Below are 12219 nucleotides of genomic sequence, written 5' to 3'. Positions count from 1 at the left end.
AGTTACATAACTGAGCTCAACAACACATGTAAAAGTGAAGTGGGGTGGGGGGGTGTCCTTTTCCACCCTTCCTCTGAGGGGAGGACTCTGAAAACCCCAGTTTTAAAGTCTGAACTACATTTGAATTGAAATTTGTAACAAAAAATGTCAAAATGAATCCCTGATTCTTATGGCTGATGTCAAAAGATAGGCAAAAACTATTCACAGCCACCACATGTCTCCTCTTCTATTGCCACAGGTGACAGCATGTCAGTCAGTGTATGAGCTAAAAGTTCTGTGGGAATTTGCCCTGCATATATGTAGATGTTTAGCAGTGTAAGGTCAGACTGAATGGTCTATATTAAAGTTACAGTGTGTAGAATTAATGATGTCTAGAGTTGAAGTTGCATGTTTTAGCTGAACACCCCTAACATCACCCTCTCGATGATAAAGAACCTGCGGTAGCATTCAGTTGTCCTAAAAACTCAAAAGGTGTTTAGTTTGTCCAGTCTGGACTAATGTAAAAAAACATGGTGGCCTCCATAGAGAGGGTCCCCTCAATGTAATTTAAATATAAAGTATTTAAATATAAAGGGCTTTTTCTGGGCTAAAGAACAACTCATACAATTCATACAATTTAGATTAAATGAACTAGTGAAAACATCATGAGGATTATTCTACTTACATTTCTGTCAATACTTCCCTTTCACCTAAATCTTACACATTGGACCTTTAAGTGTAATATAGCATAATCAATCAATTCTGTTTTCAAATAGTGAGTACTGTGCTGCACATTAAATTATATTCATGTTTTTATCACTTGTCTTTCAGAATCAGAAGTACTTTATTATTCCCCATAGAGAAATTCAAACGTTACAGAGCCCCTGAGAAAGAGGTGAAAGAGCAAAAGCAGGTAGGAACATACATTTGTTTAGACTTTGTTTAGATTCAATTATCAATTAACTATGAATTAATGAATTAGTAATATTTAATCACTTATATGAAATGCTCCTTTTTTGAATTGCAGTTTAATTTATATCTGTGTATGTTTTATGTAAGATTTTTGTTTTTATCTGTCTGTCTACATGAAATAAAGAAAAACAGATTATTTTTGCTGAGGTATTCATTTGATAGAAGATATATTTGTTTTATCGGACATATAGATGTTTAGTTGTATTGATTCTTTTTATATATTGATTATGTACATATATAGAGTTTGAAGTTTCAGACTGTACTTTCTGTATCAGTTGTTGCAGAGTCAGGAGTGGGTCTCACTCATCACACCATAGACTGTATATACATGTAAAGTATAAGTACACATATATACACAGTATATTTATACACATACGTGATGTTTTCTACTGTGTTCTTCCTCCAGGTAAGCTGCGCCTGTGTCTGGGTGACGTCAGAGGGATGGGCAGGTCACGTGGTGAGCTGCGGGGGGAAACCTGCGGTGTAACGTTACTGGAATGGGAAAGAGGAAGACGAGGAGCCGGAGAAGAACAAGGTAAGAGACCCGCAGAGCGCCCTCACATCCCCGCGGGTGGACGTGTGCAGCCTCCGCTCTCACTTCCAGCCGGAGAGAAGTTTCCCGACTTTAACTGCGAGCGTTCGGTGTCGAGTTGTCTGTAGGAGACTTTGTTCTCTTCGAGGAAACTTTGCCGCCGCCGCCGTCGTGACTCCACAGGGGGAAAACAACAGGAGAGGACATGTTAGGAAGCTGCAGAGAGAAAGAGAGAGCGCCGGACAGCAGCAGGTTTGTTCGGACTGACGGGGAGCGAGGTGGAGAGTGGACTTTCTCCCCCTGTGTGCGAGCCAGCTGCTGAGGCCCAGAGCTGGGAGTCACTCAGCTCACCGCTCCACGGTTAGAACCGCTCACCGACAGGCAGCGGCGATACCGACTAATGCTGAACCCTCGGTGCGACACCACCGGACGGTCACTCGAGCTCTCATTCCATCAGCCAGAGAGAAACCAGAGAGTGTGTGGAGGAGATGGTGTGTCCGATGGAAGAGGGAGGAGAAGTAGAGCAGAACAGATGTGTACTGGTGTATTCACGTTGTTTTTATAATGAGCTAGACTAAAACTTTATTGCAAAGTAGGTATACACATACAAGGAATTAGGTTTCGTGTGTTTGTGCAAGCATGAATATAAAAATAGGAAACCACATATATGTATATAATAGCATAAACACTAGAAAAAAGACATGTGCAATATGAATGTTAGATATTTACATTTTGACGTCTGACCTATATTGCCCAACAGTAAGAGTGCCCGTGTGAAATCACATTTAAATTCATCAGATCTGTTTTTATTTATTTGGATCTGCACCAAATCACACAGACTCTTAAATATAAGTCCCTTACATATTCCTAATCCATGATCCATGAATTATTCTCTGAGAAATCCAAATCAAATGAAAATTGTTGTGCATGCAGCGCCCTATCGATGTGAAATAAAACGATACCGAGATCTGCAGAATCATGAAGCTGAGATGCTGCCGTTAAACATCTTACATCTGCAAAGCCATGGCCCCAATTTACACTGTTGAGAAACAGCAACAAGCAAGAATGTGTGTGGTCTTTTCACACAGGCTTTATTCTAGTCAGTTTCTTACTCTCCATCCCTCGGCTCACCTGGATATTGTCAGAGAGGGATCAGACATACAAAATATTTTTCTCATGTCTCTTTAATAGAAGACAAATGCAGGTGAGAACTTGTGGCCAAAAATGTGTGTTTTGCTGTTATATATACATGTATGTCTCTATGTGTATGATGAATATTCTTGGTTTTGTGTTGCATTACTGGAATCACCTCAGCTTTGTTTTGTACAAAGCTTATGACGCATATTGCAGAATATTATTATTTCTGTGTAGGTTTACTCAATAGTTCTGATATGACAGTGATCTAGTTGTGTGTGTGAAGTATTTTCATTGCATTAGGTCATTTGAACTTGTCTGTTGTTGGTTTGTGTGACTGCACATCGCTGTCTTGTCTTTGTGAGAGAGGCCCTGCCACTCATTAACACCACTGTACGACCACACATGTTTCTGCAGTTCTGACTAATTGAGTTGCGATAGAAATCTGTCGGGGATGATATTCTCCAAACTTAACCTGAACTCATGTTTTATCAATGAAAGAAGCTCACAGACATTTATATGTTTGAGCCATGACCTTCATTATTTGGAACAAGGAGCTGATCAAATCTAAGGTGTGACAGATGAACTGGTCCACAGGGCGGCTGAATTATTTAAATGTGAGGATTCAGTTTTTATATTGTTATCAATTAAATATATATTTGGGCTGACTTTTTAATTTGAGCATTTCACCGATGTTTTTCACTATAAACAAAAACGTGATACCCGCAGCAGAATGAATACTTTATGTCAGGCCTGCTGCACCACCCCTCACCTGAACGCTGTAGCGAATCGCCTGAGTGAGAGGCAAGTCTGAAATAGCTTTAGTTAGAATTCACTCAAAGTAATCTTTAGCTCTACGGTTTTACCTGAGTTGGTTTAGTGAGGGTACATGTTCTCATGACAGCAGCACCTCAGTCCAGCTATATAAAGTGTCTGGTTGTAAGTCATCGTACAGTTAATGAACATCTCTGAAGATTGATTAAGCACTGGGGTCATTTCTTCATCAGCAGATTTAGTAAGCTCAGGTCAAGATGAATATTTTTTTTCGTGCAAACTTTACAGACTGATTGTCAATATTGCCTTGATATGTTCCAATTAATGTCTTAAGCCTTGAACATTAGTTCATCACCTCTTTTTGTCTTTACAGGTGATTCCTCAGCAAAGTCTCTGTTCATACCAGGTTTGCATTCTGACCTGCAGGCCAATGTAAGTCGTGTTGAGTGACTGCGTGTGAAAGAGGTATTCAAGCACAGTTCATATTATTTTTTACCTCTCCAGATCAAATCCACTTAACAAAATGGGAACTAAGGGTTGGTTGGATGTTAAGAATGTATTTTTGTGCTGTCTGCAACAAGCATTGTTGTGTTATCCTGAGTACAATATGTGAGCAGCAGTTATCACAACAACAGGGGGAAATCAGATTCAGCCCGACCTGTTTCTTAATTTGGTTGCAGCATAAAAATGCATTCTTGACTCAGCTTGCATGGAGGATGGTGGGAGAGCAGCTTTACTCTCTAGAGCTCTGGCTGAAGGGTGTTTTCTATGGTGACCTTAAGTTCCAGGGTTAGTTTTCTTTAGTGTGCATTCCTCAGGTCTGCGGTAAAATAATGTATCAAATTACATTTTCTGGAATTTTGTTTTTTTAATCCTTTGGGTTCCTCCTTTTTGTATTTCCATTTTACTTCCTCTGTTCTCTCAGTGATTTGAATTGATGATAATATGATCTCAAACTACTAATCAGATGGTGGCATGATTTATGCTTTTCTTTCTCCTGTGGAATAGAAAATTGTATATGTGTATTTGGGTTTTGAAAAAGTCAATTAGTTGATAAGCAAAAAAATAATGGGCAGCTTCTCTGATGATCCAGCCATAGTTCATGCTTTCTTTATGCAAAACCCCAGATATTCCCTTCTCAAATTTAAAAAAGGGTTTATATCTCACTATATGGAAAATCTTTGAGTTCTGTGCTGTTGGGTCGAGCAAAACTTTGAAAGCATCACCATGGCTCTGAAAAAAACAATATCAGAATTTTTGGGGGTTTGTTTTTTACATAACATAGGCCCAATGGTTATTCAAGGAACCAGCTAATAGTCCAAAACCCAAATTCTTAAATTTTAGAAGCTGGAACAGATCAGTTTTTAATCATAACATTGAGTTGCAGCTTATCTTTAATTATTGCACTTAATCAATACTGAATAAATGCATGTGTTCCCATACTTGTGTGTGTGTGTGTGTGTTCTCTCAGGGACCATCACTATCCTCATGTCCTATGGAGGAGGCTTTCACGGACGCACTGAGCGTGTCCGCCAGGCGCCCCACTATGACCAGGTACCACAAGGCTCCTTACCCCGAGAAGACTCCTTCGATCTGCAGCCGCTGAGAGAGCAGAGAGCACATCATCACGCTAAGAGCGCTGACCCCCTCCCGCCCCCACCTCTGCCAGACCAGCCTCCTGTGGGACCTGAGTTCGATCCCAGCGGCAGCGAGAGCAACAGTCACCCAGACCTCGACCCCGCCATTGACATCAAACCAGTCCACCGTTTCATCCCTGACTCCTGGAAGAATTTCTTCAGGGGAAGCAACCGTAGCAGTGACAAGTGGTCCATGCCTGCATCCTCGTACAACAATAACAACAGCACCACTGGGGGGGTGCGCTGCTCACCTCCTCACTCCCCCTCTGTTCCTGGGTCATACCGGGATCCCTATGGGGGCTCAGGTGGTAGCTACAACTCCAGAAAGGAGCTTCTGGAAGGACAGGATGCCCCTGAGTCTGTGTCAGGGCGCACCTACCGCACAGGTCTGACCTACAGCGAGCGAGTGGAGGAGTACCATCAGCGCTACGCCTACATGAAGTCCTGGGCAGGACTGCTGAGGATTCTAGGCTGTGTGGAGCTCCTGCTGGGAGCTGCTGTGTTTGCCTGCGTCTGTGCCTACATCCACAAAGACAACGAATGGTTCAACATGTTTGGATACTCTTCTCCTGGGGGAGCATACGGAGGTTTCAACGGCGGCATCACAGGCGGGTCCTACTACTCAGGCCCCAAGACCCCGTTTGTGTTGGTGGTGGCAGGGTTGGCCTGGTTGATGACTGTGATTCTTTTAGTGCTGGGGATGACCATGTACTACCGCACCATTCTGCTGGACTCCTCATGGTGGCCCCTGACTGAGTTTACCATAAACCTGGCTCTGGCAGTGCTCTACATGGCAGCAGGTGGGTAACAGAGTTGTACACCCAAATTACACAAACAATTTTCTAGAGATGCAGCTAGTCATTATTTTTGCAACATGCAACTTCAACACTAGATGTCACTAAATTCTACACACTGAACCTTTAAATAGATTAGCTTTATTTCAAGCACCACTGCTGGAAAATAGAATTAATATAATTGTTCATTGCTGTGACCACCACACACAAAATTCCATTCACCTCCATTTTACTTGAGGTGGCATCAAAAGTAAGAAAACATTTATCTCAGTAGAACAATCGTTAAAGAGACTTTCTTTTGTTTTTTCCTCCTTTTTTTATCCAGGCATTATCTATGTTCGTGACACAACTCGTGGAGGGCTCTGCTCCTACCCAGTCTTCAACAATGGCATCAATGGAGCGTTCTGCAGAACAGAGGCTGGCCAGACTGCTGCCATCATCTTTCTGTTTGTCACAATGGTTATTTATCTGATTGGAGCCATGGTGTGTCTCAAGCTGTGGAGACATGAGGCTGCACGCATGTACCGGGAGAGGAACGGTCTGGAGGTAAAGCCTCAGCCAGCTTGAGTTGTGTTTGGTTTTGTTTCAAGGGTTTGGTCATGGGTTCTTCTGCTTCTGCTTAAGCTTTAATGATTAGCCCAATGCTATCAGCCATTCTGAATACTAAAAAAAACAGACTGCAATACAACAAGCCAACCACTGTAATTTAACAGAGTAGGGCTGTAGTCAACAAATAAATAAAATAAACAAATATTATTCAACTGATTACACAGGGGAAAAAATGCAATGTACTCTCTAGATTAAGTAATTCAGCCACAGTCCAGTCCATGCACTCTACCTGGTCGCCTCATTAGCCTACAGAACTTGTAAATAAACATAAGAACTTGTATTTGTATATTAAATCATTGTACCCTATTTTTTAGACCATATTAAATGATCCATTCTGATATGTTTTCACATGATGCCTCAAGTGTTGATGGAGTCCTAACGCAGACAAGCACGTCCACTGTTTAAAATGATGTGCCATGAATGAGCCAATGTTTATAATAGTCAATGTTTAATAAAATAATTATTCTCCTTACAGTAAATTCTAAGTATAAGTTAGGTATTGACCAGAAATCTTTTTTGTTTGTCCTGCACAGATGCTGCCCTCTGAGATGCGAGCTGCTCGCTCATTGGTTGATTCAGGTCCAGCTCATGTATTTAAAACTCCAGAACAGGCCCAAGAGTCCTCAGTCGTTCCCATCCAGGCTGCTCCAACAGCAGCTGCTCCAAAAGCAGCCGCAGCAAAGATTTTACAGGGAGCTATACCATCAGGACACATTCCAAAACCTGTCATTGTGCCTGACTATATTGCGTAAGTGATGCTGAGAAAAAGGAGCACAGTAGAGCTGCAGTTGATCATTATTTTCATATTCAACAAGGCTGGTCTGAAGATTCCTTTCACAGTCAAGTGCTTTACACCATTCAGTTCTGTCTTTTCAGAGCTAGTGTACACGTACAATAAGTAAAATACACAAATCACTCTGGGATTGTTAAAAGCAAGGTCACAATAAAAAGACATGTAGAGAGATAAGCACAGCAGGTGACTAGCAGAGTACATGACAGACTCGGGACAGCAAGGGGCACCTGATGTTAAAGCCGACAGTGTCGAGTGATAATGAACCATGTCTTTAAATAAGTTGCAGAAATGTAGAATATGTTCAGTTCTCTGTGACGTTTGGTGAGATTTTCATTCTTGCTTAACTTTAGAGGAAATTGGAGCTGGGGCTGGAAATTAAGAATTATTTTCTTAATTGTTTAGTGCAGTTCCTGTTTTACAAACAATCTGTGGGATATTACAGTAGCTGCTTGTAAACTAATATGAAGTATCATATATGATCATGTGTGTAAGACAGACAATGACATGTGTTTCTGTGCCTCCACCTTGCAGTAAGTACCCATCCATACGGACAGACGAGGAGCGGGACCAGTACCGAGCTGTGTTCAACGACCAGTATGCAGAGTACAAAGAGCTCCACGCAGACGTGCAGGCCACCCAAAAGAAGTTTGATGAGATGGACGCCATGATGCGCAGTCTGCCTCAGCACCCCAACAGCCAGATGGTGATTGGTTACACATTTCTTGTCGGAAACAAAAAACACTCGGGCATTTTATTTTCTCAGTAGCATCTTTTGTCATGACTCCTTTCATGGGATCCCCTGCTGATCCCCTGCTGTGTTCACACATCGACCTCTCCTGGGTTTCTACGGACTTTATACTAGGGGGCTAGGCAGAGAAAGTCAGCAGAACCTACAGAGCGTCTCACTTGGACATTTGCGTTCAGACATGCACCTCCTCCGGAGAAAATGTGGAGGATGTGGATGTGTCTGAAAGCAGCTAACAGTGTTCCTCTGACAGATATTTGATCGCGTGCGTCTTCCTAAACCACTGTTAGAATTACATGAGCACAATACTGCACCCAGTCTTTTTGTTGTTCAAGTGCACCTCATTTCCCTATCCTGTTTGCACTTCCTGTTCCCTCTGTACTTCCCCTCCACCCTCAACTTCCTCCATCCAGAGGACAGATTATTTTTTTCCTGCATCATTGCTCTTAATTTTCATTCCTGTTAAACATTTGTGTGACCTAGATGTAATACAGTCTCTTCTCTTCATGTAGGAGGTTGATCGCATTTCCAGGATCCTTCAGGAATACCAGAGGAAGAAAAATGTGAGACCATTTTCTTGTCATTGTTTTGCACATACTATCTACAGCTGTGTGCTTTTCTGATGCCTGTTTGGTTATATTATAGAAGTATGTCTGATTTGCTGCTTTCCCACTTTCATTATTATTTCTTCAAACATCTACAGCAGCAGATGAATCCTGTATAAGAATAAATTTCACCCCCACAGAAACTTAATACTGTTAAACAATCTAAATATTTTGATGTCTGTCGTTCAGTATTTGTATGCCCTTGCCCTTCTGTTGCACCCGGCTACAAGCTCATTGGTTCCTGCTGATGGCATCAAACTTTAAAAGCAACCCATGAATATAAAGTTTTGTGTTTATGCCATATTACGATGGTACATTCTTTTCAACACGTGAGTGAATAGTGAATGGTCTGATTTGTTTCCAGTGTTTTTCAAATCTAATCATTTGAATGAAAGTAACAGTGCCTTTCATTAGAGTTTGTCTGACAGAAGAGTCAAATTTGATTTTATTTATCCAGTTTTCACATTTATATGATTGACACTTTAGATTTTGGATTAAGTATATATTAGGATTTTAGTCGTTGGACCTCTAGATCTGAAGTTATCAGAGAAACAAGCAAAGCAAACGTTAGCAGCCCCTCAGCTCGCAGCCCCTCAAAGACATGAGCTGCTTTATTCAGTTTGTACTGGTGGGTCAGTGGCTCTGTTTGTTTTGGAGAAGAGGAGACCTCTGAGGAAAATTCAGCTCCCGAACCATGAACATGGAAGAAAATCTGAGCAGGAAAAACTGAAGACGACAATTCCCATAATCCCATGCTTCTTCGTAACATCATCAAACCCAGTTTTTTATGGCTCAGTATATTGTTAAAGCAGCTGGGCATTGTAGGTTTAACAAACATCACTCAAACAGATGGAAACTGCTTTTGTTAAACAATTTTCAGTGGCAGTTTTTAGCAGTTGTTATAGAAACGACCTCACAGGATTTATGCAAATCCCACGTTAGTGGGATCAGTTCATTCGTTGAGTATCACCAGCGTTATCCCTAATGTATTGTGGTAGTCACACAAGTAACTGCTCCTAAGCAGTGGAAATGAAAAGAAAGGTTAATTAGATTTTCATTCCTGTCTGTGTTTCTATTCCATCATCCCAGGATCCAACGTTCCAGGAGAAGAAGGAGCGCTGCGAATACCTGAGGAACAAACTGTCTCACATCAAGCAGAGGATCCAAGAATACGATAAAGTCATGGAGTGGAACGATGGATACGACTAGACCTCTGAGGCGTCTCTACAAATAACACCACTGAAAACAAACAGAACTTCCACTGACGGTCAAGCAGGTACCGGTGGTGAAACCCATTCATGAACCCAGGAGCACCAGTGGGATTTCACCCTCTTTTATGTTTTTAAATCTTTATAGCAGATGTGCCTGACAAACATTTATCAACAGTTTTTGTGTCTTAGTTTAAGTAAGCCCAGGTGTAGAACACATGTAATTTTTTTCTAAAAGGGATAGTTCTGCATTTTGGGAAGAGGCTTAATGAGACATCTTAACCTAACACAAAGCTCACATGCACCTCCAAAGCTCAAAACTAGTTTATATCTTATCAAAAATTACAATTTACTGTTTTACAGAAAGTAAAGTGCAGGATTCATTTCTTGGAAGTAAAAGTTGTGTGGCACATGATCCTCTAAAAACACTGACCTGTTCTTTTTACACTTTAAGTGTTTTTACGGATTAAACAAGTTATAGTGTGACAGTGAGCTTTAGATGTGCTGCATTGTATGCATTTCTTGTTACTGCTGGACAGAGGCTAGCTGTATCCCCTGGTTTCCAGTCTCTATGCTAAGTTAGCATTTTAATGAAGCGATCCCCTGGCTGTAACTTTACAATTGATAGACTGATATGAGAGTGGTATTGATCTTCTAATGCTCCGCCAGAAAGCAAATTGACATATTTCCCAACATGTCAAACTACTCCTTTAAACTGCAAAGATCTTACTGTGTGTGTGTGTGTGTGTGTGTGTGTGTGTGTGTGTGTGTGTGTGTGTGTGTGTGAGAGAATGTGCGTGCGTGCATGACATACTGTGACTGGAATTTTATCATAGGCTAACCACTTAATATTTGAATGTGGGAAATGTTGTCAGTTCGAGGAGGCAGAATAAGAAAAAAGAATAAATATAACATTTGCTGCATTATTGCTGTCCAGGTTTACTTCCTCTGCACTTGTGTCTTCCTTTCTGTCCGTCTTCATGTTTGTCACCTGTCAATATAGATTTCACAACTTCCCAGCCTGAAATGAAAAAAACACTGCTTGTCTGGACAAATCCCATGTTGTTTTCTTAAACTGCTGTGATGATAGTTAGGGTTTTTTGAACTGCACTTTTGTTTAATATGCAACTGACAAATGTCTGAAGTGAGAAATGTGCATGTCCTTTAGTGTGTCTTTGTCCTTCCATTTCATAGATTAAACATTTTTTACTTTATTTTTACTTACAGAAGCGCAGTGTATAAATACTGCATATCCATATTGTCCTCTTGATGCCACTGTACACACTGAACCTCTTGATTGAATGGGCTATTGTTTTATGTTTGCCAGTGTAACTGTAAATATTTTGCTGTGAATGTCCATATTCTTTCATAATTTAAAGGATCATTTGGTGCTTCCTGTCCTCAGAATACACTTCTGTTTATGCAGTGAGTCTTTGGTCTTTGTCTGTTTCATCAACAATCCAATACCATTTCTCTCTTTACTGTAAATAATAGGTGCGAAGTGAAGTTAAGCAAAGTAAAACTGAAAGGAGTTGATTAATCTGGGTTGATTGATTCTTTTGATAATCATATTTCCAAGCAAATATACTGAAACTGATGTGTTAGCCTACCAAATGTTAGAGTTTGTGACAAAACAAGCCACATCGGCATTTTTCTTTGCTAATATTTTAATCAAGAAGAAGAGGAGAAGAAGAAGAAAATAAGTCTGATGAATTGGTAAAGAAAATAATCATGACTCTAAACTCAACAATTAGCCAAGATAGAAATAATAACATTTCACCTCAAATGACTTTAGAAGTGATTGCTGTTAAGATATGTGGGTCAGCTGCTTCCATTTTGTATTATTCATTTGTAGAGACTGGAAACAGACATCAGTGAAGTCAAAGGTTATCAGACTGAACACGAATAGAACAGAATATTTCATGATTAAAAAACGCCGCTGTATATATTTTATAGTTATATAGTATAATAGTTATATTATATAGTATATTATATAGTTTTTTATTTTTATATGTTTTACATTTTATTGCTTCTCTTTTATCTGTTTTGTTTTATTGTATTGCTGGGTATGAGCTGGCTTCTCTATGATTTGCACATTTTATTTTGTGAAGGCCCTTATAACGCTGGCTTTGAAAGTTGCTATAGAAATAAAGTTAATTATTATTAATATTATTTTTGTAATATCATCATATGTAAAGTACTTAAATATTGATTTTATTTAAATCTGATTTTATTTATTTAATCTAGGGATTAGTGTTAAAAGCAAAATTATATATTTTTTCGATCCTATTTGATAATACTACTAACAATATTCAAATCAAATCAATATACTTTATTGTAATTGGGCCGGAGTGCTACAGCAGCTGCAGATCAGTGCATTGTGTAACAAACAAAAGCAACAAACCGTTCATAAGGACATATGTAAAACCCAGAATAA

General features: G+C 40.1%; 1 protein-coding gene across 4 annotated transcripts; it reads left to right on the top strand.

Moving 5' to 3' along the window:
* Positions 1 to 1378: 1378 nt before the first annotated feature.
* On the top strand, positions 1379 to 11211 carry marveld2a (MARVEL domain containing 2a). Of its 4 annotated transcripts, none has more exons than XM_020082189.2 (8): positions 1379 to 1486; positions 3765 to 3856; positions 4863 to 5828; positions 6148 to 6368; positions 6965 to 7179; positions 7756 to 7927; positions 8482 to 8532; positions 9664 to 11211. In XM_020082189.2, exons 3-8 carry the CDS (start codon positions 4880 to 4882, stop codon positions 9781 to 9783), a joined length of 1728 nt encoding a protein of 575 aa, XP_019937748.2. In that variant the 5' UTR covers positions 1379 to 1486; positions 3765 to 3856; positions 4863 to 4879; the 3' UTR covers positions 9784 to 11211. The 4 variants fall into 4 exon arrangements, with proteins under 4 accessions (XP_019937748.2, XP_019937747.2, XP_019937750.2 ...); XM_020082188.2 differs by having other exon boundaries at positions 1384 to 1486; positions 3765 to 3823; XM_020082191.2 differs by lacking the exon at positions 1379 to 1486 and adding an exon at positions 1502 to 2075 and having other exon boundaries at positions 3765 to 3823.
* The last annotated feature ends 1008 nt before the right edge of the window (positions 11212 to 12219 follow it).

This window comes from Paralichthys olivaceus, chromosome 18 (assembly GCF_024713975.1).
Source record: "Paralichthys olivaceus isolate ysfri-2021 chromosome 18, ASM2471397v2, whole genome shotgun sequence".
NCBI lineage: Eukaryota > Metazoa > Chordata > Actinopteri > Pleuronectiformes > Paralichthyidae > Paralichthys > Paralichthys olivaceus.
Note: the sequence above shows the minus strand (reverse complement) of the source record. Positions and strands in the feature narration are given on the sequence as shown.